A 27,721-nucleotide genomic window follows, 5' to 3' on the forward strand; every position below is an offset into this window, starting at 1 on the left:
TTGGCTGGACAGGTTTAACAGCTGTCCCATGGAAGTTGTGTCTCCACATGGATATCCACAAGTCCTATTAAATCACACCTCAGGGAGCCCTCAAGGCAGTTTAGTTGGTGTCTTGGTTTGAAAAGACAGATGTCTGCTAAGGAAGGCAGGAACCTCTCTTGAAATGGAGAATGTAAACCCCCTCCCTCCAAATTATTATAAATTTGAAATTAAAAGGCTCTCAGCCAAAGATATGGGGCCAGGAATAACAGTTCTTTATTAGGGTAGAAAAAAAATAAAGGATGCAGTGATACAAAACAACACTGACAGAGTCAGAATAGGACCTGACACCCTGTGGGTCAGGGTGTTGACAGCAGTCCCATTAAATGGTGGCTGCATTCCTCCTGGAGTGACAGATGTGGTTCTGTTGGACCAGGGATCCTGCAGAAGGGTGGAGTTTTCCTCTGAAGGTTCAGTAGTGGGCCTGGTCTTCCTCTGGGAATTCCGTGGAGAAGAAAGCTGCTCCTCTGGGAATCCAGTGGAAAAGGCTGCTGTGGTGTCCCAAATCTCAGATCATATCCAGGTAGGAATGCTTGGCTCCTCCCCCTGGGCAGAGCATCTCCCAGAGGGATGATGGAATTTTATCAGCCATGCAGTGACACTCGCTGGCCCATGAACTGAAGATATTTCTCAGAGGGAGGACTGGTTTGTGGAAGAGATAAAGAACTGCCCAATGAACAGAAGAGAACTGCCCCAGCCATAACAGATCAGAATAGAATACACACCCCCAGCCACATCTTGCATTTCCAGCCTAAGACAGTTGGGTAGAGCTGAGCTACCTGTACATCAGGAGAGCCTCCCCCAGCAGAGGTCATGGGCAGGTCATCGTGAGGAGCAGTTAAAGAGGACCCACCGGGTGAAATCTGACCTTTGGATGATGAAAAAGTTCCAGCCACTTCTGCAAACCATCCCTTAGTCTTCATTAGCACAAGTACACACATCAATACAAGAAATTGATCTTGTAAAATAATATTCTTATCTCATTTATCTCAAGAAGCAAACCTACAGCGTGGCTGCTGCTCTTGGGAAGAGCAGGGTTCTTTCTCAAGCTCGCTTTTCCTGTTAGAATCCAGGCTGGAGACCCCAGAAGTCTGGGAGGTGCCAAAGGATCACTGTTCCTTGAGAGGCAAATCCAGACTTGAGGTTCCTTGACCGTATTCATTCAACCTGAGCTATGAGGTTGGCTGCTCATTCAGCTGACAGTTGTGTCCCTGGGTTTTTTGGGTTCTTGCTGCTCACTGGTGTTTTTGGCTCCCCGCAGTCGCGCCTGACAAGTCAGAATGAGGCCATGGCCCTGCAGTCCATCAGGAACATCAGAGGCAATTCCCACTGCGTGGACTGCGAGGCACAGAGTGAGTACAGCCCCTCCCTGCCTGCAGCTCTGAGCCTTCCCCTTGGCCAGGCCCTGGGGAGCACCCAGCCCTGGCCTCCCTGCTGGGACATCCCCTCTTGTTTGCGCATCTCTGCTTCCTCAAGCACTTTGCTTAACCAGACTTGTTTGATCTTAAGTTATGCTCAATATCTGCCACATCAAATGCATCCTGAGTTTTGCCCCTCTTTGTTTCACATCTAATGTAAGCATTTCTGTATTTCCCTTCAAAGAAAAGGCAAAAAGTTTGCTGTTTGACATCAGTCCCTTCCATTTCCCCCCTGTTTCACGTGGTGAGAGCACACGTGCCGTGGTAATATTTTCAAAGAGGTAGAGCTTGATTGCTGGTTTTTCAGTTTGGCTTTTTAGGCTTGCTTGTCAGAAAAAACTGAAGTCATTGCTCATTATATCTAGATACTAGAAAACTGATTTTGGACTATTTTTTTTTCTTTCCCTTTGTGTTTCTTTCCCCCCCTTTTATTTTTTTTATTTTTTTTATTTTTTGAGACATATGCTTAATGTTCAGAAGAGTGTTCTCGGGCATACTTTGAGCTGTGCTTCACCTCACTAACCCCGACTGAGGCCATTATTCTTGTGCTCTTTAGTTCCAGGGGTTTGCAACAAAGCGACAGAAAGGAAGTTCTCTTACTCTAAAGCAATTAGTTGGAGGAGCTAAAGGATTGAGAACTTGTGCATTTTTATTTCTTTGATATTTGGAAGTCAGAACTTTCCCTGTGATTTTTACACATGCTTAAAATGGAAAAATATTCACTTAGTTATCTTCAGCTGTGATTTTTATTTTTAAAGATTTGCTGCTTGGGATTTTGACTCCTGGTCTAAGCCATTCTGATACCCCAGTGTAAAAAGAGCATTTGTACACAAGTGCAGGTGCTTTTGCACCAATAATTTGGTCTCTGCTTTGCACGTGCTAAACCAGGGTAAAGCTAGGTTTGAGTGGTATTTTAGCACCTGGAGCCCAAAGCAAGTCTTATTTATTAGTGTGCTTTCATAGTGACCTGGCAGTCGTTGAGATTTCCCCCAAAGCTTTGATGCAGCTCAATAGGAAGGCAGGAAGGGTGGTGTGGATGAGGAGGAGGGGGTCTGGGAGTGACCTACATGGATATTTAGCTCATTTGAGGTACTCACTGCTGCCTCTGAGCAGCCCACGGTGTGAGTGGTGACAAGTCCTGCTCCACTGTGGGTGGCATTTTTCTAGCCTTGCTAACTATATATTTATTTATAAAATATACAATTATATTCTATTTTATGTATATATATTTATGGGAGGTTATATTATATAAGATGCAATCCCTTCAGTGCAGGCAACTTCCACAACATCCTTCTAATCCACCTCAGCCCTACCCAGACTCCATGTTCCTAGCCTTGCTAACTAGGTATTTCTTTATAAAATATACAATTATATTATATTTTTATATATATATTTGTGGGAGGTTATGTTATATGTCAATAAGATGCAATCCCTCCAGCAGGCAACTTCCACAACATCCCTCTGATCCACCTCAGCCCTACCCAGACTCCACTGTCCCCAAGGCTTGTGTTTCTGTCCCCAGCCATGCACATATCCTAGGATTTATGCAGCCAGTATGGATGTTTCATCAGGAAAATGCTTTGGAAGAAAGCAGTGCTCTTTTTTTTTTATCTTTTTGGGGTTTTTTTCCCACCCCCATCCAATCTGGTTTTCAGCCAGATTGCTCATGGGTCAAGCTGGCCCCCATGCCTGGTGCCAGCAGCAGGGAGAGGGCAGAGTGGGACAGCCCATTTTGGCAACACTCTGTCATGTGGCTTTTATGAGGGGATGATTTTAGAATCTCAGCTGGACTTGTTTGTATTCTCAGAGATGATTTATACCCTCTTTGACTCCTCTTTGCTGTTTGACCTTCCTGATTTTAAGGCCACTATCATTCCTTTGGAAAAATGTGAGATATTTCCAAAGCCCTGGATTTTAAAATGTAAACACACACACAGAGGAGGTGAACCTCAGCCTGCTGCTTTTTCTGCAGGGCTTTGCTTTATCCCCTTGCTGCCTTGCCTGGGCAGGCTCTTACCCCTGGAGCATTTAACATCACAAACCCCAGCACTCCGTGGAAGTCTCACATTGTTTGCAGCTCCACAGAGCCAGATGTTTGGGAGCACAGGGGAGTGCAGTGGTGCCATCCCTCAGCTCTATTCAGGAGCCATCAATCTTCCACTTCAGAAGTCTCATTCTTCCTCTTTCTGGAGCTCTTTGCCTTTTGAGCACTTGATGCAGCACTTTGTGTCACCGAGGAGTTCTGCCTTGTTGGATGTTGATCCAGCAGCTGTGTGCCACCAAGCACCCCAGCCCTTTGGCAGCCTTCAGCTAAATTACTCAATATTCTCCTCTCAACGTTGCCATCCCAGAGCAAGAGAAGGGGCAAAGTGCTCTTCAGGAGCTGGAGTTTGTGCCCAGGATCTGATTTCATGTTTGAAAAGGAAACTGGTGTTGCCTTTTCCCAAAGCACCAGAATCCTGGTGCTGACTTTGTCTGGAAAAGCCAGCCAAGGTGATCCAATTGTTTAGACAAATCCAGCTGAATTTCTAGGTTTGGCTCACTAGAGGATAAATGTGAGTCACCTCTTCCAAGATACCTGGAGAACATGGAGCATCAGGTCTTTGCTGTTGTAGAAGAAAATAGGGAGTGTTTAAAAACATGGATTCTCATAATGAGTTTTCCATGCCAGGAGTCTTATCACATACTCTGGTGAATTTTGTATTTGAAAGCCAAACACTGAGATAATCATTTGGACAATCTTGTCCTACCCATCACAAAATTCAGTTTTTCATGTAGAATAGGAGAGTTGCAAACTTTTCTCTCCCTTCTGCTGCAACTTGAGATGCCTTCACCCCTGCTTCTTCTTTCCCTGGCTCTTCTGCTCCTCCTTCCAGCAATTCCTTCTGCTCAGCCCAGGGATATCTTACATCTGCTGACCTCAGGAAGGTTCAGCCTTTCATCAGCCTCCTTGGAGGGATGAAGGAGACAGTGGGGAGGGGTTATTCTCCTGAGAGAGTTTTCACCTCCAAATGGTAAAGCTGATTAGGGTGAGAGTCAGAATGGGGAAGAGTTTTTCAGGGAAGGAGTGAGCCAAGCCTTTTTCAGACTATGAAGACCTGAAAATTGTAATCTGGATATATTCAGTGGTGCTAAAAAGCTCATTTTTTGTTTGACCAATTGTAGGTAAAGCACCTCTAGCTGCACTGAGTGGGCTTTTCCTTCCTCTTGCTGTCAAAAAAGGGCATCCTTGATGCCCACACCTGCCACGTGCTCGTGAGCATCCCCCAAATCAGAGGTACTCTCACCAGCAGCAGGAAAAGAGAGCTCGGTTTGTACCATTCTGAAAGTAAAAAAACCCCAACCTTGAATAGTTACAGCCTTCTAACTACATGTGGTGTGAACTGGTGATAACAATTTTAATTTCTGTAATGAGCTCAGCCCTTGCCTTGCCTCGTTTGCCACTTTCCCACTCAGCTGTGTGTTGTCAGATTGTTGAAATTGAAAATAATATCTTGCTAAAATTTGGTGGAACTTCCTGGTTGTTGTTTTGGGGGACTCCTTCAGTCCTAGCAGTGCTGGCAACTGAGAGGCTCTTCCAACCCAAACCATTCTGTGATGCTCTGAAGCAGGGGAATATTTAAATATTTTTTTCAGTACAAGATGCACTACATGTGCTTCAAGTAGAGAGGTGTTTGGGTGGGAGGTCAAGTCTTAACTCCAGTTCAGTCAAAATAATTGGAATAATGTAAGCTGGTATTCCATTCTCTTGTTTCATTCTGAGTTCATGCCTCTTAAAGCTCACTGCACTTTGGATTTTTTTGAGGATAACCCTGGCCTTTGCAGGTCAGGGGTTTCATCCGAGTCACAGTTTGCAAATTTCAAATTATTACTTGCTGTGTTCAAATTTATACCAACAAATTGAGATTTTGGGGTTTTTTAGTCTGTTTCAGATACACCACTGGTTCCCCCACTGACAAAACAACAGTAGAGGTACCTGAAAAATTATGGAATTGAAGGAGTTTGCTGTAGTTGTTGTGCCAAAAGCTTGGAAAGCATGGCAGGAGTTTTGTCTCACCTGATTTTTTGGAGGTCTGAAATGCTTTATATCTATAATGTGGGTATTAAATGATGTATAATATAAGACTTGGTATGGACAGGAATTTTTAAACAAAAGTTGTGCTTTTCTGCTCAAGTGGAATAAGTTGGGGGATTTTTCTTCTTGGTTGCATTTTTAGATTTCAATGGACTGGTTAAAAAGTGTCAGTCAATGCCTTCAGTGAAATGTGTGACTTTACAATTAAAATTATGAGCTTTCCCTTCTTATTTTTTGTCCAAACATGACATGGGAAAGAGCTAGAAAATGTTTTGTTTCCACATATTTTGGCTGCCAGCAGGAGCTTTTCAATTGTGGGTTACACAAAGTCAAGACAAGACTTTGTATGAATTGTTCAGAAGGAAACACTGGAAATTCATTTTCTGTCAGCTCCAAACTTTGTTTAGATAGGAACAAAAATTGTCTGCCCTCTTGATTTATCCCCATTTTCCTGCATGGCATTTGGGATAGTTCTTTGGGATGCACAGAGTGAGGCATGAAGAAAAGATCTGACAGCAGGGGGTTAGAAAAAACCAACCAAAATTCCTCTGATGTTTTTTCAGTTGCATTTGTTAAGGTGAATGTTTGCTGGGGAGAAGGAAATCCATACAAATCTAGATTTAAATTACACAGGACAGTGGCAAAAGAGCTTTGAACCATATTGGGAAATGGAATTTCCCATCTTGTGTCAGGTTTGTCCCAGTCTCACTCTTTATGGGGTTGTTTTGGGTGGGTGGAATCCTTCTGGTTCATGCCCTGGACCCGGGGCTGTTCCAACTGGGACATTTCCACCTTGGTGTTTATCTCCCTGAGTTTGGAGATGGAAGAAGAGTCAGCTGGAAGAGCCACACGTAGCTGCTGGTTATTGAGGGAGCTGATGGAGTTAGCAGGAGCTAAGTGTTTCTAGGCTCTGTTTTCTTCCTCTTTTTTCTTTTTCAGCTGACTACAAGCAGCTCTGGGTTCCCAGGGAGGGCTTTCTTCACTGCTTCATCATCCTTTACCCATCACAGTAGCTCTATTGCCTTTGTTTCTCCTTTCCCCTCTAATTCATTGCAGTTTTTTGACTGGAGGTGAGTGACACATCTTTTGAGACACCACATTTTATTTTTCTTTACTCCTTGAAGAATTAGCATTTCCACTGACCCTGGAACACCTCCCAGCTGCTCTTTAGGACGAGACACCCCCGGAACCAAAACCTTCATGCACAAACACCAGCTTGAAAATTCCGTGGGGTGTTCCCTTGTCCTTATTGCTGTGTCCCTTGTCCTGCAGACCCCGACTGGGCCAGCCTGAACCTGGGAGCCCTCATCTGCATCGAATGCTCAGGTATCCACCGCAACCTCGGCACACACCTGTCCCGGGTGCGCTCCCTGGACCTGGACGATTGGCCCATCGAGCTCATCAAGGTCATGTCAGCCATTGGCAACGAGCTGGCCAACAGCGTGTGGGAGGAGAACAGCCAAGGCCACGTGAAGCCTTCCTCAGACTCCACCAGGTGGGTTTGCGCTCGCCGCGCCTCGCCCGGCGCGTGGCGCCGCCGCTTTCGAGCTCTCCCTCGTGGGTAAATGGTGATTTGTAACCTCCCGTTATTGATAACCTCGCTGCGTGCCCAGGAAGAACGTGTGTCAAAGTGGCAGGTGGCAAAAGTTGAGTGACCTCGTTACTCTCTCGCTCTTGGGAAGGTTTCCTCAGCAGCTCTGCAGTTTTCCCTTCAGTGGGAGATGGAAACCTGCCACCTGCTTCTTCCTTCACCCAAATTATCCTGTCATGTGCTCCTTTGTCCCAGTGGGCCCCCAAGTTCCTGCCTCCTGGACTATCAGTTTGTCATTTAACAATCTCCCTTCAGAGTTTCAGGGAATTTGTACCTGGTTGTCAGGTCTTTGGTGCTGCTCAGGGGTGTTCAAAGTCCTGCTCGCCATGGACTTGATTACTTTTTGTGTGTGTGATTTATGTGAAACTGTGAGCTGCTGGGGGGGTGTCTCCTTTGAGAACAGCTTTTCACTTGCCCCTCATAGCTCCACACAGTGAAAATCTTCCTGTGATGTGTTGTCCTACCTAAAACTGTTGGGTTTTATGCTGAATCTGATCAGTGTCAAAGACAGATGTTTTGAGAATAATTTTTCCACTTTTGGATCAGGTGGAAGGATCACTATGCCTGGGCCAGCTCCTGCAGCAGAGGGCTGGGTTTGTGCTGTTGTGTGTAATAAAGTTAACTGTTTCTTATTGCGTTATTTCGTTAGCCCTGAAAAATGAATTTGTGGTGCCACCTTTGGTTCATCTTCGAGAATGAAGCCACTACATTAATCAGGCTACTTAGATGAATGGCTGTGCATCTAAAAGTGCTCAGGGAGCCCCAAAGAGAGGCTTTTTTCAGGCAGAAATGGGATGTCTGCTCTCTACCTGTGTATTATTAGGCACAATGATTTCATCAAGGAGATTGAAATGAACTTGCAGTCATTACTATCACTTTAATACAGAGATTCTATATTCTTGCACCTCACAAATATATGTTGCTCCTTACTGCTGAGGTGTGTGGTTCTAAACAGCTGAAAGAAAAATGCTTGCACTCAATTGGAATTCTATTAAAAAAAAAGAAAAATCACATTATTTCAGTAGTCATATAATAATCATCATGAAAAATCTAAAATCCATGTGACTGTGATGAAAGGAGTACCATCCATTTCAATTAATAATTCACTCAGGATTGAATTTTACTTCTAGAAAATCAACTTTTTTCTCTTAGTATTTCATACTCAGGGCTTATTTTAATTCTCCCACTTTGTTTCTGTGCATCTTCATGGTTATATTCAGCTGATTCTGATTGTCAGTGATATCACTGCACTTTCTCTCCTGCACTGCAACATTTTAGGACAAAAAGATTCATTTTATAGATAGGATTTTCTAGCTTTGTGTCCAGGTTCACGCTTATGTGATAGAAGAGGTGTTAGAAAAAGCAGAATTAGGATGCTGTGGAAATTTTCCCACAAAGCAATTGCAATCTTGCTTTGCTGCTCCCATTCCTCTGCTGTTTGCAGCACTGAAAATGCAATTTTTTACGTAAATACCAGAAAGTTCTGCTTTTTCCAAGGGTGTGCCTGCTTTTGTGCTTCCCTTTGGTCTCTGCCAGCATCACAATCCTTCTGTCCAAGCTGTGGCGAGAAAATAAATTCAAGTTCTTTGGGTAGAGGCTCTGCTTTCCATGTTCTCACTGCTGCTTGGAGTTTTGCATGAGGAATTCTATTGGAAGCAGCTAAAATGGCCCTGAAAGGAGCACTAAACAAACCTTCCTTTTGTTGTTGTTGAGGGACTGAAGGGGGAAGAGGCAACTCCGGGAGAGCTGGAGAGGGACTTTGGACAAGGGATGGAGGGACAGGACACAGGGAATGGCTTCCCACTGCCAGAGGGCAGGGATGGATGGGATCTTGGGAAGGAATTGTTCCCTGGGAGGGTGGGCAGGCCCTGGCACAGGGTGCCCAGAGCAGCTGTGGCTGCCCCTGGATCCCTGGCAGTGGAAGGTGTCCCTGCCCATGGCAGGGATGGGACTGGGTGGTCATGAAGGTCCCTTCCAACCCAAACCATCCTGGGAATCTGATTCTGTGATGGGCCCTCAATACACTTTTAGAGAGGGTCAGATGGGTTTCACCTTTTCATGTTGTGTCTTTCTATAGGAGATGAAGCCATTGAGGAAATCTACAGATTTCTAGGGACACACAAAAGATAAAAAGTAATGAGCTGCTCCACAAATACTGAGTTGTTGGGCTGGGAGGCTCAAGGAGTGTTCACAGGCTGGACTAAGAGGAACTTGAAAGTCTTGATGTGGCTTTCAGAGCAGTCCCTTTAGCCTGGGAGAGGTTGGCACTGACCACTGAATGCTTGCAGTGGCATCCCATGTGTTTCTGTGGAGTAGAGGAAAGGGTGGAGGGATTCATGGAGATGGTTTTTGACAGGAGGAATTGCCAAATGGCTACTCTAGGTCATGGCATGATTAAGGAATCTTACCCAGGAAAATGTCACCGGTATTTCTGAAAACAGAGCTGTGAATACAGCTTCCCTTTAGTAATTTTGCACACTCAAAAATAAGATACCAAATTCAAGACTTTATCATGGCCTGTACTGTGCTCTTGAGGGACAGCTCCAATCTCTGCTCTCTGTGGCCAGGAACAGAACCCAGGGAATGGCTGGAGCTGTGTCAGGGGATGTTTAGGTTAGATTTTAGGAAAAGGTTCTTCGCCCAGGAGCATTTGAACAATGCTCTCAGGGATGCACAGGATGGGTTTGTTCAGGTGTCTGTGCAGGGCCAGGGGTTGGACTCCATGATCCTTGAGGGTCCCTTCCAGCTCAGGATAGTCTGTGATTAAACCACGTGAAATACTACTGTCCTTTTCTATTCCACTCAAATGCACTTCAAATTCTTCATCCAAGCAAATAATGGGAAAAGACCTGGACATTTACTTTGAAGGCCAGAAAGGTTCTGGGATTGGAGGATGTGTAAAATCAAAGCCTGGGAGCTCTTCATCCTTCAATCCCTCCTGCATTGATCAAGAATGTTGCCCAGCTATATCCTATAATATTGGTATATTCCAGGTCACATCCATCTGGAGAGTCAAGCAGCCTGGTCTAGTGGAAGGTGTCCCATGGTTGGCAGATGGGATGAGAGGGACTTTAAGGCCCATTCCAACCCAAACCATCCTGGAATTCTTCAGGCAGATCTCCAGCACCCAGGATGGCCACTGGCACTGAACTGGAATGTTTTGGGAGCACAGGTGTGGTGGGGTCCCCAAGGAGGTGGCACAAGGCAGGGCTGAGGGTGTTTCTGGGATTTTGGGAGGAAGGAGGAATAAACACGAGCTCCGGTGAGCACGGAAAGTTGGGGAAGCGGAAAACCCAAACACTTGAGTGTGAAAGGGAGCAGGGAGCAGCTGGCCCCTGAGCCTGGTGTCCCTGGGTCCTGATTAGGTCAGCTCTGGAGAGCTGGTAATTGGTTCCAGCAATTACCAGCAGCCCCGAGAACGCGCTCAAACTTCGGGAGACCTGGGACAAATTGAAGCTGACTGCTGCTGAAGGAGTATCGACTTCCCATTCCTAAACAGGGGGATCATTAGTCAAGAAAAGCATCTTTTAATTACTCACAGGAAGAAAAAAACAAAAAGAGTGAAAAAGGGAGAAAGATCTTTCGGTATGGATCCTGCAACAACTGCCAGGTTTTTTTTCTAAGTGTATTCAATATTAAATTTATTGTCTCTGAGGGGAGGGGGTGAGCGGGGGGAGCTTGCCTGCAGTCCCTCCTTGGGTAATGCGGGTTTAATTTGGAGTGAGAAGTCAAATTAGAGTAAATCAATGTTGCGACAATTAACTGGGGCTGGGGATGGGATCAGGATTTTCCCTCTAATTGCTATTTATACTGTTTAAGCACACTCTCACAATGCTGCTTTGGAGTGGTGCAGCACTGGAGGAGCCCTGTGGGGCTGAGCAGTTCCGTGGAGGAATGTTGGAGATGTGGGGAAGCCAGCTTGGGAATTCTTTGCCTATTGCACTGGTGTGTCCATCTCCTACCAGATATTTGGCTTTTTCTGGGCACGCCTCATTTGTTTTGCTTTGTCCTCATGCTCATGTGGCTTCCGGTTTGCAGACTTACCTGCCACCATTGATTTCCCAAGGTGGTGTTGGCCTTTTCCAAAGGAGAGAAGCTTCCCCCATCCCTCTGTCCACTCCAGGAGATGGTTATTTATTATTTATTATCTGCTCCCTCACTCTCCTTCCCTGAGCTCCCAAGGACTCCATCTCTTGTCTCCCTGGGACTGTTGGGATGGATGTACCACCTCCACCAGCTGGAACTTGCCAGGCAAGCTGAGGGAAGGCAGGCTCATATCCAGGCACCATCCCAGCCACACTTCTTGTTCTGCTACTCAGACAGTGCCAAGTACCTGCATTAGTGACACACAGATAGGGTTCCACCATTCCAGCACCTTCTTGAGAACATTCACAAGCTGGTGGAATGTCCAACTCCATTAAAACTGGTTTTGAATTGAGGGGTGAATGAATTGCAGAAGTTCTAAGCTCTTGAACTCGGGCTTGGAGCAGAAGCAGCAGTTGTGCTCAGGTCTGTTTGCTCAGCAGTCTCTGTTTATTCTGGGTACCAGAGGTTGCAGGAAAATCCAACGCTGGCTGAGCAGCCGCGAGCTGGGAGCCGGCAGTGCCGGGAATTGACTCTCACTTTCCAAGGGGAGACCCAATTTGATCCTTGATCACTAATGAACTCAGTTTAATGGTGTCAGGGACAACATTTTGCAGCTGCATTGTATTGAGCTGAGTTTTATAGTCCTGCACCAAAGCCCAGCTTGTGCTGCTCCAAGGAGAGCAGACATGACACCAAGCTGGTCACTGGGGAGTGACTTGGATGAAAAATACCACACCGTGCCTTCCATGAAAATATTCATCCTTTCCTTTGTAAAAATAATTAATCCTTCATCATAGATAAAGGGTGAGCCTTGGGAAATGGAGCACTTCAGATGCCGCTCTCGCATCCTGGATCCTGTAGGGCTGCTGTTCCATCCCTCCCTCAGCCCTCGCTCCTTTGGGCCAGCAGTGCTCCCGGATTCCTGGCAGAGGGAATGAACGGAGCCTCGGGGAGCACGGATACCTCTCTGGCCGTGATTATCAGCTCTGGCTCCGTGGCAGATCTTGGCCTGATGAGGTCAGTGTTTTGTGCCTTTTCAGTGCTCCTCCACGCCTGACACCTTTCCCGTTCCAGGTCTGGGGGAAGGGGGTTTTTAAAAATAAATTTGAAAAAAAAAAAAAGAAAGAAGGAAAAAAAAAAAAAAAAAAAAAAAAAGAGGATTTTATTGTGAAGGGCTGACCAGAACCCATCTGCAGTTGGGTGGCATCTGCTCCCCACATGTCACTTCCCTCATTAACAAGCAATTGAATTAATTAAATGCTACTCAGAACACGCATAACAAGCTACCGGCAGTGTCCAAATTAGCACTGATAATCAAGGATGATTTCCTTTATTATCCTGCTAAGTGGTGTGCAGGCTCTGATCTCCCTGTCTGCCCTCATCTATTTACATACCCCCAGCTTCTGCCTTTAGAAGCTGAGGTTATCTTACCTAGTTAATTTGCCACGATCACCAAGCATGGCGGATTGATATTCCTGCCTCTGCTGAAGCAAACCCCCTCCTTTCTCCCCCTTTTTCCTTCCTCCCCAAGCCTGGTCCTTTGTATCTCAAGCTCACTGATAAATTAAAAGCCACCCCTGTGGTCTCTCAAGTGAGTAATAGAGGCAGAAATTTCATTTTGCAACTGGCTGATTTAATGATCCAAAGGGTAATTAATGGCCTGATTATCTTAATGTTAAATATGTCCGGCAGCAATTACTGTGACCTCCCGCTTGTCAAGGTCCAGGCTATGCTCTTCTTTCAATTAAGTTCTCTGGGGCTTAATGGTATGAATAAACTCCTCTGATTCTATCATTCCGGACTCTGAGATTTAAGCGAGCTGGGGGCTCGTTTGGAGTTTTAATCAGCCCGTCTTCTACTTGAGCGATCAGAGTTAACAATTATAACAAGGACAGTTTAACTTTCTTTCTTTCTTCCCCCCCTCCCCTTTCCATTTCTTTATATGTATTTTTTTTTTAATTTTTTTTTCTTCTGAAGCGCTCGGAGGGGATTTTGTTGGCAGCGGCGGCTTTGCCGGGCCAGTCTCTCCCGATATAAATTATCATGTGAATGCCGCTGTTTTTCCATTTGACAGGCTTAATTAATTGGCAGGAGCGCCCGAAAATGACAGTGCCACTAATTACAACTCCAAGCCCATCTCTGTCAGGGCGTGCTTGTCAGCGGCCGTGCCCCACTCCTCGCTCCTCGCCGCGGCCGGACTCTGTTGACGTTTCCCATTCCGGTTTTCACATCTCGTCGGGGAACGTGATGGGATGTGATAGCCCAAGATGTGCCTGTGGCTCTTCCAGGCAGGCAGCTCGTGTGCAAGGATGACATTTGCTGCCAATAAAGTTCAGACAGCCGGGCTGCTGCCGGCCCAACAGCTGCTTGGGGACCGCAGGTTAGACTTAAGGTTTGGCTTAAGGTTTCCAGCTTGGACTTTGGGATCAGTAAAAACTCACTCCTGCTCTTCCTGGTGGCTGAACTCCACTGAGCAGCACAACTCCCAGCGAGCTGGAGTTCTATTAGCTCTGTTTTGGACAGCAGATATTTCATGGAGATAATGAGGAAAATGGGTAAATTATTAGTTACGGCGGTATCGCGTCCTCAAACGCGGACATAAATAAAGAGACTGATTCACTGCTGCCAGTAAACTCTGGATACAGCTGGAGGAGTGAACCCTTTGTGTGCTTCCACATTGGGCTGCTTTGCAATTAAACTTAAACAAAAAAATAAAATTGTCACTCACCAGTAGCTTCCAGGAAATACATCTGACAGGCAGAGCTAAGTGAGGTGAGGGAGCATCAGCCTGGGTGGCTGCTGGTCAGACTTCAGCCTTTTGGAGGCCTTGGAAGCTCAAATGCAATACTCCAGAGATGAAAGGTGGTAGTAGTAGTAGTAATACTGCGTTTTATTGTCCTTGCAGCTGCTTGGCAGCCCTTGTCACCCAGGAGCTGATCCGGTGAAACACCGGTGCCTCTACAGCAGCCTGGGAGATGCCTGGATGATTAAAAATCAAAACAAAACAACCACAACACCCTCGACCCCGCTTGTCCAAGTTAATGAGTGCTCTAGATGAAATGCTCCTCGGCTCAGCTGCACCTTTCCTGTGTGCAAAGCTGCCTCTGATAAAAGCTCAGGCTCTCAGTAAACAGGAGCCTGGTTTGCAATAATTATTACTATTGTTATTTTCCTCCTTGGGGGTGGTGAAAGAAAAACCTGAAAAGGAAGTGCTTCTGTCTCCTTCTGCAGGTTAGGAAAGCATTTATTAAAAAGCCACAGTGCTGCTCTTCTTTTCAATCTAAATAGCATCAGAACCACTTCACTGAATCCCTGGAAGTGTCTAAGACCAGGCTGGACAGGGCTTGAAGCAACAGTCAGCTCCAAGTACCTTTATTCTCGTGAGATTCTTGACAAGTTTGGATTCTCCTCCTTTGTGGATTTGGCTGCCATGCTGAAAAGTATCAAGTTACGGTTAAATTCCCTAGAAAAAGAAGCTGGTGAGCTGTTAAACTTGGAAAAACCTAGGTTTTGAGTTCAGGACTCATACAGGTGGGATTTCTTGGGGAAAAGAGTGTCTGTAAGTTGATAATCAGCAACAGGAAAAGTGATTTTTTGTTTGTTTGTTTGTTTGTTTGCTGGAATAAGAACCCATCTGGTAAGTGGGTGAGTGCCTGTCCTGAAGGTCTCGAAACCTTGTAGGATCTTGGCTTCAAGATTAATTTTCTGTTTAGATGCAGACTGCTTATTTCTCTTTTTGTATTAGTTCTCTCCCAAACACCTATCAGAGCTAGAGAGATTTGAAGACCAATGTGTTTTCAGTGGACTTCACATCTGCTTGGCCAAAAGCTACTTGAAAAGGTCAACTCAGAGCTCACTAACAGAGAGAAAGCCATCACAGTGTTTATTAGAAACTGCTCGGGCCAGTGTGGAATTACAACAGAGGACTGGAAGGGCTAATCAGAATTTATTCAGAATTAATTTCAGATTTAATTAATTCAGAATTAATTTCAGATGGGGAAAAAATGGATGATGAATTTATAACTTGAGGGGAAACAGGGCTTGCATCAGGCTGATGGCCAGGATCACTGAAAAGGAGTCAGATGGAAACCACTGTGGGTTAGCTTTTCCTCCGAAAATTCCTTGGTATCATTAACACTGGAATTAAATTGCACACCACATGTGTAGATGCACATATCTGCTACTCCACAGCACCTGAGGAATACATATGGGGAGCTTCATTTTAAATATGGCAAGCTAAAAGCAACTAAAAAATGAAGTTTGCTGTCTAAAGCACTGGGTAGCTTAACCAAGGTGCTTTTTCACCAGTAACTCATCAGTTACTTCTTTAAGGAAAAGCACTGGACACTTGTTTGTTCTCGAAATTCAGCTGTCTGCAAGGCTGAAACTTGTCATAATAGTAAAACATTTAATAATACAAAACATGTTAATAAAAAACATTTAATAATAGTAAAGCCACTGAGTTAAAAAATGCCCAGTGCCAAGCATCAGCTATTATGAGGTGCCCAGGTCAGATCCAAAGGCTCATCTGGGAGTGTTTTGGGAAATACTGTGAGTCAAGCACTTGGGGAAACACCCAGCAGATTGAAAAATGCCTATTCTGTTAGAAAGAAATCTTATGCAAAATATTTTTTTTTTATTTGCAGCTTTTCTCTGTAGTTGATGTTTAACCTGTTCCTTTCATTCCTCCTGCCCTGAGGTCACATCTTCTGCTCTGCACATGAGGTCTCCCCAGGAAGTTGATCCAAACAGAATTCAAATTGCATTCTGAGTGTGCCTATAAAGCCAGTTTATTCCTGGTTTGTGCTGGGGGAGCTTTGCTGTGTAAATTCCTTCTGCTGCTTCTGCATTTTCTGCTGTTAAAGAGATACACAAACTGATTGTGGGTAAATCTGAGGAGAGGGAGGGCGGGAGGTGTTTCCCATGGGTGGGATGTCACGGGAAGGTTATGACCACGAGCTCTTGGTGGTTGTCACCAGTGATGGTGGTTGTGTTCCTCCCGTGCTTTTTGCCTGTTTCAGCCATTTGGATGGATGTGTTCCAGCTCCTGGGCCAGCAGAGCGTGGCTGAAGGCAGTGGTGGGGTGCTTTGAAGGCAGGCAGTGCCTCTCCGTGCTCCTGGTGGCTTTGCTGGCCGGTGACACGAGGCACAGAGGCAGCAGCATCCCCTCGCTTTGGTCCTGCCTACAGAACCCGCAGGGCTCCCTAACAGTAACTGTGACCAACTTTCTTTTGTGCTTTTTTCCCTTTTTTCCCCCCTTTGTTTAAGACTGAGCTTTGTTTCTGGCTCTGCAGGAAGCTGGTAGCCTATGGCAAGGGACTGGGGAGATAAGACTTCAGTAAGATAACTAAATGAAAAGGGCAGCAGTGAAAAGATGATGCCTGCTTTTGACTGGACTGAAACTTGATATACACAGCAGCCCAAATGCAGGTTCCCCACAGCTCTCAAATATTCTCTGTTCATCTGGGATAATGCTCTTCCAGCTGGATTTTTCCATGTGTGGGTGCTGGAGTGGGGGACAGCAGCAAAGCCCCAGCAGAAATGAGTGACCAGAGGAAATCAGAGCAGCTCTCAAGTAATTAAAGAGCAGGTGGAGATGTGCTGAGGGGAGCACAGGTGAGGGGTGGCAGGCAGGAATTAGGGGGAGATGAAATCCCTCCCTGTGCCTATTAAGCAGATTGTGCAGACAGAGCAAAGTCCTGTGGCTGAAGCATTTTTGTATGAGAATTTGGGGAGTGAGGAGAAGCCGTGTATTGGTAATTGGTGAGCCTCAAAAGGTGTGCAGGGCCCAGCTTCAAAAAGCCTTCATGCTGCATAGGTGATTATGTCATGGCCTAGAAATCTTCCTGCTAACTTTGCTTTTCCTCCAAAAGATTTACATTTCCCTGGTTTCATCAGGGTCAGAATTTCCAAAGGGATGTTTTGATTGTATTTCCACTTGTCTGTGCAGCACCAGCCAGCCTTGGGAAACTGAGGTGCACACAGGATTAAATCACAAGCTCAGGAATGCTTCTGAGGCTCCTCTGCAAGTGGAAAGAACAGGATTTGTCACTGTGTGTGCTGAAACTGAAGGTTGTTTTATGAAAAGATGATGTTCAAAACTTGACTTTTTTACTTTTTCATCTCAAGAAGTCAAAATTTGCAGCTCTAATTTTTTGCTAGTGACATGTGTGTGCTCCTGTCTGAGCCTTTCCAGACCAGATCTGCTTTGGCCACTTGTCCTCCCACAGCTCAGACCAGTCCTAAATAGATTTCTGAGTTTGTTTGGGTTCACCTGTTGCATTCAGGCAAAAAAGTGGAAAATAAAAAATCAATTACAGAAAATAATCAGGATTACTTTTTTGGACTTCTGGTCAAGGAAAATAGTCAAAATATTATTATTGAAAACTATATTATTATTTAAAATATTGTTTTAAATAAATGTTATTATTTTAAATACTGCTGCAATTGCAATTTTGAGTGGTAGAACTCCAGTTTGGGTAGGTGCTCCCTGCTCTGCTTTCAGCTGTGGACACCATCACACAAAATTTTTTTCAAGGCTGGATAAACTCAGCAGCCAAAGGACCCTTTGACATGCAGAGTTTTGTCTGTTAAAAATCAGTCACCAACATTTTCAATGTTTTTTTTTAAGGTCATGGTGTGTTTTACAAGGGGTCTTGGGGTGTTTGGGAGACATGAAGGAGCAGACAAGGTTTAGGGATGCATGGTGGGAATGCTCCAAGTGTAATGAGAGATGAGAATGGCTCTTCTGACAAAGTTGTGGGACTCCTGAAATTAATACACATCTAAAGCTGATTTTTAGGTGGTGTTTGTTGCCACATTTGCATTTTAGGGGAGTCTCACAGCTCGTTTGATACCAATGTGTGTGTTAAGATGTGGAACAAGAGGCAGAGGAGAACAGGGGATGCCTCAGAAGTAGAAGGAAAATATTCAACATCAAATGTGGTGTTTGTGAAAGCAAAGTGCATTTGGCATCGTGGGGGGAGAGGTTTGGTTTTCATTGTTTACAGTCACACCAGTAATGGGACATTCAGGAGCCAACCCAGCTTACAGGGAAGGCTCTCAGGGCACCCCAAAAAGTTGTGTTGTCAGCCAGGAGTAACAAAGCACATAAAAAATGAGCTGGTTTTTTGATTCCTCAGATTTTCAGAAAGAAATGGCAAAGCAGAGCAGGACTTGTTTGTTCACAATTAAATATTGTGCTGTTGTTTTTTTGTAGAATTTAATTTTTTTTTTGTACCAGGGGTGCCCTGGTGAGAAGGGTTTGATGGCCAAGTAGGTGCCAACATCCACAGGAATGTTTTGATCTGGAGTAGGAGAAGGCACAAATTTGGTTCATGGGATGACTCTGGTCCACACAAAGTGGATTCCCTTTGGAGAAACATCATTATCAGGTAAATGTAAATGATCGAGCATACGTTTCATGAATTTATCAAGAATTTATCAAGCAATGTATAATATCCTTGATAAATTCAAGATAATGTATAAAAATATAAATAAAATGCACAAAATATGAAATACTATTTTGTATGTGTATATAGTGCACTTAACACTCAGGAAAATTGGTTTCACTGCTTTAAAAAAAAAAATTAAATATTTCCTGGATCATGCAGTTTTTGTGAAAGAGCACACTGGATAGCAGTTTGAGAAGCATAGAAATAAATCTTGGCTCATTTTGGGATTTGAAGGGCTGCATTTCAGGCCACAGTTTAAAAAATCTGAGCTTTCTTTAAGCCAGAACTCAGCTGCAGTGGAAGAGGGATAAGACTCACAGTAATCCAACATGATGCAGGATTGAGGTGGGTACATAACTTGCCAAAGCAGAGAATTTTGGAGCGGAATGGTAAGAAATATTTCAAGTCTTCCATGAGTAGCAGGAAATGCTTGAGGAGGTTACTGAAATGATAATGATTCAGAGGGGGATGGAGGGGTTTGCAGCATTTGGAGGTGATCTCCTTGGAAAAATGGGTTCTTGTAGTTCAACAAAGTGCTCCTAAGAGCAGGAGTGGGGGATGGAGGATGTAGGAACAGGGAGGAGGTGTTTGGACTGGGTATTTCTTCAGCCACGCAGTCTTTTCCCAAGGAAAGCAGTGATTCCCACCACAGGCTGTGGAGCAAGGCAAGGGATGGAATGATCTCAGTGGCTTTTGCTTTCTAGATTCACCAAAACTCTGGTAAGAAATCTCACAGCATTCCAATTTTAGAATATTTCTTCCTGTTTCACCTTGAGTCCTCTTAGCACTGCAGAAAACAGCAGGAATCAGCTGAGATCAGGATCTAATTCCAGTGCTCTTTCCTCCCTGTCCCCTGCTCCCCTCCTGCATCCGCTGAATGTCCATTTCTGTAAGTTTTCCCTTCAGAACAAACCTATCATTTTTCACCACAGGATATTTACAGCTTCAATCAGTGCCAAATTCAATTGGCTTCTGATCTCATCGCTGGAAGTTATAGATGCAGATATTATTTGCACTGTGCTTAATTATGGAGCAATCAAACTTTGGCTTTTCCACTGTAATTTCCTCTGCCAGCTAATTTAATTAATCACCCCCAGCTCAGCTCTTCCAGCTGCGACCGGCAGGGTCATTAATTAGACATGTGGTGGTAGCTCATAGACCAGTTCCTGTTAAGGGGCTGCTGCCCACTTGATCTCTGAGGGAGCTGCAGCTTTTTTTCCAAGCATCCAGGCAGGATTGGAGGTAGCTGCCAGGTTGCTGGGTCCCTCGGAAGCCGTTCCCAAAAGGCAGACCATAAGCAAACATCAGGATTGCTGGGACTGCTGGCACTCAGCTCAAATGGACTGGGATCAGATGCCCACCAAGATGTAATTTAGGGTCTTGCCCAGCAGTTCTCAGTGCTCCATCCATTCTGGTCTCATCCAGGAGCTAAAAAACAACTGCTCAGGAATTTGATAGAGCTCCTTCTGACTGTTGGTGAGAGCTGTCTTGTGTTTATCAGATGGAAAATATTTTAATTGCCAGATTGCATCACCAATAGCAATTTTTTTTCTCTATAAAAGCTGTGCAAAATACCCAGCTAAGTCTGTCACATTGTTTAGATCTCAGAGTAATCACTAATTCCTTTTCCTTCAGGGTGAAAGAATATTTTACAGTAAACAAAATGGGTTGATGCAGCTTAGGAGTCTCATCCTAAGCATCATCAGCAGAGGGCAAGTGATTTGGGATATGTGAAGGCCCTGGAAAGTCCAAGAATTTTGCAGGGAAGGCAGCAGCTCCTTGGTCTTTGCTCTGGCATGGTCTGTTTGGATAGCTGGGAATACACACCCTGCCTTTGGGTTGTGCTTTGCATCTAAAATATCATGGATTCATGGAATGGGTAAAGTTGGAAGAACCCTCCAAGATCATTGAGTGCAACCCTTGACCCAGCACTGCCCAATCCTTAAATACCACGTCAAAGAATCCTCCAGACTCATCATGTTCTCAGACTGAGAGTTTTAAGCATCCTTTGTTTTACTACCACGATCTTTTTTATCCTTCTTGGAGTGCCACCAAAGCCACTGGTGTTCCCATGCTGACTCTTGGAGTTGGAAAAGCTGAAAATCATCAGGATCCTTGCAGCTCCTGGCCAGCTTACCCAAGCACACACAGCCAGCCAGGCTAGTTTTGCTGCACTTTGATTTCAAACCTGTTGCAAAGCTGTCGTGTCTAATCAGTGCATCTGCCAGCGGTGGATTGCTGATGGATTGGTTGGAGTCTCCCCCACTTCTTCTCACAATAGACAAACTCAGCTCAAGACAACTGTTTTAATCATCCTGGCTCACAAAGCCTCCTTTCAGCCTCTTCTGTCCAAAACATCCATCAACCCCGCCCAGAAGCAGTAAACTGAAAATAAAAAAATCTGTTCTCTTCACTGCTTACCTGCAAGTGCCTTTTTTAATAGCACTGTGGGCTCAGGTGAGCTCCCCTCTCTGAAGGAGAAGGTGCTGCTAACACAACCCTCCATTCAAATGCATCATGCTCTCCTCTGGTGGCTTTTTTCCTCCTTTGTATCTTTCAGGAGTTTTCCTCAGTCTGAACTGTTTTGGGGAAGATGCTTTTAATACAAAGTCCCTTGACGTTCAGGGAGAGCTTTAGGGATTGTCACAGAGATGCAGTTCAGAGTGAAGGGCTCACATCTGCCTCTGCAGCACAGGGAGATTGTTGACAGGTTACTGCTGTGGAAGCCCTGGACTAGAGAGATTTGTAATTGTGGAGAGAGCAGTTCTTCCCTTTTCTGTACCGTGCTGTGGAGCGAAAGGCAGTGCCTGCACCGTGTTAGGGATGCTCCTTTGGGAATTCCTCAGTCTCACAGCTGGAAAAGCTGCTGCTGGAAGGGGGTGGGGCCCAGGGAAAGTGTGCATGTAGAGAGAGAAAATCATAGAATCATTAAGGTTGGGAAGGGCCTCCAAGATCATCAAGTCACACCTTATATATTTTTATATGTATTACAGCTTTGTGGGATGAATGGATGGATAGATAGATAGATAGATAGATAGATAGATAGATAGATAGATAGATAGATTAAAAAATACATATTATACCTTTATCTTAAGAGGGTACTGCTAAATAATTTGGCACCCAGAAGTAGAACAACAGCCAGCATTTACTGGAAGATAATTCTCCATAAAGACCTGGCACTGAAACAACCCTATTCCTCGTTGAAGAAAGCCAGCATCCAAAATTCCCAAAATAACCATCAGTGTTCTGTAGGCAAGCTGGAGAATTAGTTTGTTTTTTCGCTCTGCAAAAAAATTGGAATTACACTTCGTCTGGATCAGCAGATTGTAATCACCTGGTGCTACTTCACCTACTTGTGTCACTTGGTTTTGTTTTATTTGAGCAATAAATATCTTAAATCTCTGCAGAGTTATTGCATGTCTTCTGTGGGGACTCATCACAGTCCTGCCAGGCATTCATCAAGGCTCCCAATGAGCCACCACATGAAGTATTCCTCTGCTCCTTATCAGTCAGTTTGCTTATAACTTTACTTTTTCCTCCTGAAGTAATCAAAATTTGATATTCCACAGATTGCAGAAAATTGTCACTGCTGTGTTCTGTGCTAATCCATCATGGGAAACAGGCGTAATTTGGGCATCAGAAGAGCATTAAATGTTTAAATAAGCAAGAGAGTCCATTTACCACTCCAGATGACAGGGCAGAAAAATGTTTGGATCACAGGTACGCTGGGAATCGCACGCAGAGCTCACCGAGCAGTGGGGCATCCACACTCTACAGCAGGCACCAAGTTTGCTCTGTTCTTCAAGATATCACTCAAATACTCAAAAGGAATGCTAGAGCCCAGAGAGTGGAATGATTTTTTTCAGTTTAAACTCCATTGGGAAGTTCGTTCAGCTCTTTGTAAAAGATACTCCACATGGTTAAAGTATCCATCAGTTTCTTGCTTTTCTCTGTACAAACAAGTTACTTCTACTAATAATGAGAGGCGGGGAGGGAAATGTCACTTTATGCTGTAGACTTGAGCACAAAAACATGCCTTTGCCATCTTCAGGTCTTGAAATAACTGCTCTGGTGGTAAATGGGATGGGCAGGCCTCTGTGTGTGAGATTTTCCACGAGTCTCTGAGCACCCTGGGATAGTGAAGGTGTCCCTGCCCATGGCAGAGAATTTGGAATGAGATGGTCTTGAAGGCCTCTTCCAAGCCAAGCCATTCTGATATTCAAAATGCAGAGGGTGGTTGCTCTTGTTTCTTTATGAAACAGTAGTTCCAGTGGACTGGGGAGAAAATTTTCCACAGAGAGGGTGGGATGTGCCTTTTTTCTATAGCAGTCCCTAAGTCTTCTTGGTGAAGCAGTGATGGTTTTCTGGCAAGCTTCATGGTCCTTTCAGGTTTGACAGAGCATGAGGAGAGCAGATGTCAAGTCAGGCTGGATCATGGTTTGTGTTCTCACAGTCCCCTGTTTTGTCCCCTCCTTTTTGAGTCAAGTGGTGTTTTAAACCAATTTCCCCTTCTGGTAGTAGTTCTGTCTGTCCCACTCTCTTTGCACGGTGCCATAGAGCAGCACCTTGGTTTTCCAAGGGAATAAATGCCCCCTGTGATCCATGGAGCTGGGCAGCAGCAGGGTGTTGTGCACCAACCCAGGGGCACATCTTCCCTCCCAGTGCCAAACACCCCTTGGCATTAGAGTGTAAACCTCACTTTTAAAGGGTGGCTGGCCAGGGGGAGTCACCAAGACTCGAGACAGTCATTGTGAGCAGATCAAGGTGTCCGTACCAATATCCCAGAGGAAGGTGCCCCAGGAGCCACGGAAGGTGCTGATTGTGGTTGTCAGTTTTTCTGCTGTTTTCAGCTCTCCTGCTACAAACACAGCCCAGCCACCCTGGTCTTGAAAGGATTCTTAAGCCTTCCTTTCCTCCCCCTCCACTGCTTCAAAAACACAGCGGCTGACAGTCCAAATGTTTGAAATAATTGGATTCTGCATTCTAATTCATCTGTAAAGTATTCGTTGATTAAATTAGCCTAATAGATATTATTTCTTACATGACTGCATAATTTCATCCTGATTGGATCACTATGGCACTAACGAGTCCCCCCATTTGCTATTGACTCGAGAATCACAGAAGGCTGGAGATAACTATCATCTTGTTTCCATTTTTTTTCCTTTTCCCAGGCTAAAAGTTAAACTGATTTATACTAAAAAGACACACAGCCAATGCCCAGGTACATCTGTATTTTAGTCTTTGAGACTAGTGTTAGAATAGGAAAAAAATCTTGGTTTATATAATCTTGAGCCTTCTTTTATTTACTCAGTGGTTTGTTTCTGAAGCAGAAAGATTAACTGACCATTTAAATTCCGGAGGGGGGGGGAGGTGGAAATGGAGATATTTTTAAATAAAATGCATTTTATTATCTCATCAAAACAGATAGACTCATTGCAAATGAACCTCTTAAGGACTGCACACACTTAGGGAAATGGAAATTCTCTCAAGATAATGTTCCAACCAAAGTGATTTTAGTCTCTATTAGTAAGATTTTTTTCTTTGAGTTGTAACCCAGAGAGAGGAAGAGGAAAACAAAATTGCCTTTAGTTTCATGCTAAATGAGAGCGGATTCTGCTTTTTAAGGAAGAGGGGGCTAACTCGGAGTCCTGCTCTCTGCCCTGGAGATGGTGGGCTCCAGGTCTCCGGGGTTTTGTTGGGAAGGGGTTAACATAAGCAGGATTGGCTTCTCCCCCTGCCCCAGTGGCTGGAAACAGCTGGTGGGTTTTGTGTTGCGCCGCTGAACTGAGCAGCCCAAAGAAGTTTTTGGCAAACACTCGGCCTGGCCGGGACAAGGAGAGGTGGGTCAGCTCAGGAAGCCTTTTCCATGAGCCACGGGGGGAACAATGCCCCACTCAGCAGGGACAGAAGGGACACCCGCTCCCGCTGAATAGCTCCCCAAAAAAACCCGGCTCAAAAGGAGCAAGGCCCATTCGCTTCTGGGAATCCAATAAATTGTTTCAGGAAGTGGAAGTCTGTCCCGGCTAATGGAGCCGTGATTGACAGGAGGTTCTCATTACAGCGCCCATCAGGGGACAAAGTGAATTCCAATGTTATTTAAGAGGTTAAGTAGAAATAAGATGCAGGTGACAGCCCAAGGCTTGGGGCATCAGGCACTGCTCTTCCTAGGTTGAGGTTTTTTTGTGAAGAGACTCCATAAAATTTAGAATTAGTGGGGGCAGGGGCAGTTTAGGAAGTAAAATTTGGTCGTGCCGTGACTCGAGGGGACCTTGCCTGGCTGAGAAGCAGGGAAGCAAAGGTTGCTTTGGGAATTCTTGCATTAGGAGGTCCTTGTTCTTTAAGTCTGCCCAACACGGATGTTGCATTTGTGGCCCTACCTAGGGTTGGGTCAGGCTGGGTTGATCACATCCCCAAGCCTGCAAGAGCTCAAAGAATATTTGGATATCGCACTCGGGGATGCACGGGGTGGAATTGTTGGGGTGTCCATGCAGGGCCAGGGGGCTGGATTTGATGATCCTTGTGGGTCTCTTCCAGCCCAGGATATTCTCTGATAGGTTTCTGCGTGTGCTGCTCCAAGGTCTTTACCTGGCTTGAGAAGCAAAAGAAAAAGGAAAATGCGTTCCTGGTGACTCAGGTTGCCCTGTGTTCCTGAGCACGAGGCATCTCCATGCTGCCATCATTTACAAAGCTAAAACTAAAGGTTTTTTTCTGGCCTTGTTCAGCAAAAATGAGGCAAAGAAGAGCATCCAAAATTCAATGTTGCTTGCACAGAGGAAAAGCTGTGATTTAAGCTGTGACCAGAGTTTTAAAGCAGATGCTAAACCTTACAAAGTATTTATTGGTGTATTTTTCCTTTTTCTGAATTCCCAAATGACACTTCTGGATGTCACAGGGTGGGAAGCTGAGGGAGCTGCTGATTGCTGGTATTGACAGAGGCTTCCATGGTGCGTGGTCAGGTACAAGGATGTAATTTAAGCGCAGGGTTCACGGCTGGCTTGCGAGTGACGGCGAAACTCCCGCATGTGACGCGTGTAATAAATCTGGTTCAGCACAGGATTAATGTGGTATTCAAAATTATTATTTACCATTTGAAGTTGAGACGTGGCTGTGCATGAGGAGGAGCAAATAGCTAGCACAAGGCATCAGGGAAGGGTGCTCTGAAGGGAGAAGGAGAATACCTGCCTGCATTGTTTCACCAGTGCAGTCCCGGGTAGCACTAATGAAAATTGCACTTGAAATGCAGGATTGATTTGTGATGAGCTCAGCCCTAAAGAGTACATTTGTGGAATGATAACCTGATTGGTGGTGCTGCCTCTTGAAGGTCTGAGGGGGTCTAATTGGCATATAACGCTCTATAAATTTATTAGCAGCCCCTGCTTCCCCATTGGTGGGCCTTCTCCTGCTAACCACCAGGAAATTACCAATTTTCAGGAGTTACTCACTCAAGTCATGCTGCGTCTGGGTTTTACAAAGAAATCTCCATTGCTGCTCTCATAAATCCTGGCTTAGAGCTCCTACAACTGGAAGGGGTCACTTGTGCAGTGGACAGCTTGGACACCTTGTGTTGGCCACTCAATTCGGGCCTCGTTGGCTCGTCCTGACTCACCACAAGCCCAAGCTGCACAAAGACCATTAGGAGGGAACGAGTCTGTTAGGCAACCCCTGGCCTGCAGCTGCCAGGGAACAGAAATTATACTTTTTTGGCAGCCCACGTCCAGGGCTTTGATGGTTCTTATTGATACATTCAGCCCCGGGGCATCTCGGGCAGTAGAGGGTATACCCACTGTTCGTTTTTAGGTATTTTTTTTTTTCAGGAGCACAATAGGAATATTCAGGAGCCAGTGTAATTATTTCAGTGAGTTCACTTTTAAGATTGAGTCACAAATTAGAAAATAATATTCACATGTTTCTTCTAATTGGTAACAGATTAGGGATATTTTATCTTTTTTAAATAATTTCCAAATGTGGCCCAAAGAGGGATTTGCAGGGAGAGAGAAGGGAGAGAGAGAGAGAGAGAGAGAGAGAGAGAGAGAGAGCACTTATGCACCAGGAACACTTGGGCAAGAGGCTTTAATCCCTCAATTCTGGCTTTAATTCAGCTTTTAAATCCCTGCACAGCTCTCTCTGAGTTGCTCTCCAAGTGGAACTTGCTGTCACTTCTGGCATGTGTCCCCAGTGCAGATTTTCTTCGCTGTCAGGTTTTCTGTGGGTTTCCCACTGTCAAATATCCACCTTATGGCTTGTAAGTCATAAAAGCCTAAAGCTTTGCAAGTGATTAACAGGCAGAGGAGCATTGGAAAAGCTTCAGCAGGACCTGAGCAGTTCTATGTCTTCTGAAGGCCACATCCATCACTAGTCTCATCTGTTTGGGACACATTTGGGCAACCCCAGTGTTGTACATCCCATCATTGGAAATACACAAATAAGAAAAAATAATGGAGATTTCAGTTTTTTAGTCAAAGGAACATCATGGATTTTTCTGGGTGTTAACTGCTGAAGACTCTCAAGTCTTCATCCCTTTTTATTCTAAGGAAATTCTTCATCCACTTGGCTTTTCCAGACACATGAGCAGGTCTACCAGTGGTCTTTCTGAAACTAATTATGATTTATGGTTTGAGAAGTGCATCAAACACCCACAACCCACTAAAACAGAGGTGGAGGGAAGTCCCATCACTTGCTGAACAGAGGGAATAATTTGGGATCTCTGTCTTGCCAAGAAAGTAATCTTTCTTCCTAAATAAAAACAGCCATTAATTAATGAGACTGGTGGAAGAGTCTGATGACATCTACAGTTTCTGTAGAGTCCTTGGCATCAGTGAGATGGTTCAGGTCGGATATGAGGGAAATTTCTTCACTGAGAGAGTGGTTAAGCATTGGAAGGGCTGCCCAGGGAGGTGGAGGACTCACCATCCCTGAAAGTGTTCAGGGAATGAGTGGACACAGAAATAAATGCCTTGGGCACCATGGTGTTTGGTTGAAGATTGAATTTTATCTTGGAGGTCTTTTCCAAACTTAAGGATTCTGTGGTACTTGGTATGCAAATGAGGAGACATCAGGA

The 27,721-nt window shown here is 44.9% G+C and overlaps 1 protein-coding gene across 8 annotated transcripts in view; it reads left to right on the top strand.

The window, feature by feature from the left end:
* AGAP1 (ArfGAP with GTPase domain, ankyrin repeat and PH domain 1) overlaps window positions 1–27,721 on the top strand; it is a 307,939-nt gene that overhangs the window by 263,199 nt on the left and 17,019 nt on the right. For all 8 annotated transcript variants that reach the window (XM_077785210.1, XM_077785211.1, XM_021536095.3 and 5 more), the window contains 2 exons: window positions 1,301–1,391; window positions 6,805–7,027. In XM_077785210.1, the coding sequence (XP_077641336.1) occupies window positions 1,301–1,391; window positions 6,805–7,027 (314 nt within the window). The remainder of the gene's footprint in view (window positions 1–1,300; window positions 1,392–6,804; window positions 7,028–27,721) is intronic.

Source organism: Lonchura striata, chromosome 8, assembly GCF_046129695.1.
Source record: "Lonchura striata isolate bLonStr1 chromosome 8, bLonStr1.mat, whole genome shotgun sequence".
NCBI classification, from domain to species: domain Eukaryota; kingdom Metazoa; phylum Chordata; class Aves; order Passeriformes; family Estrildidae; genus Lonchura; species Lonchura striata.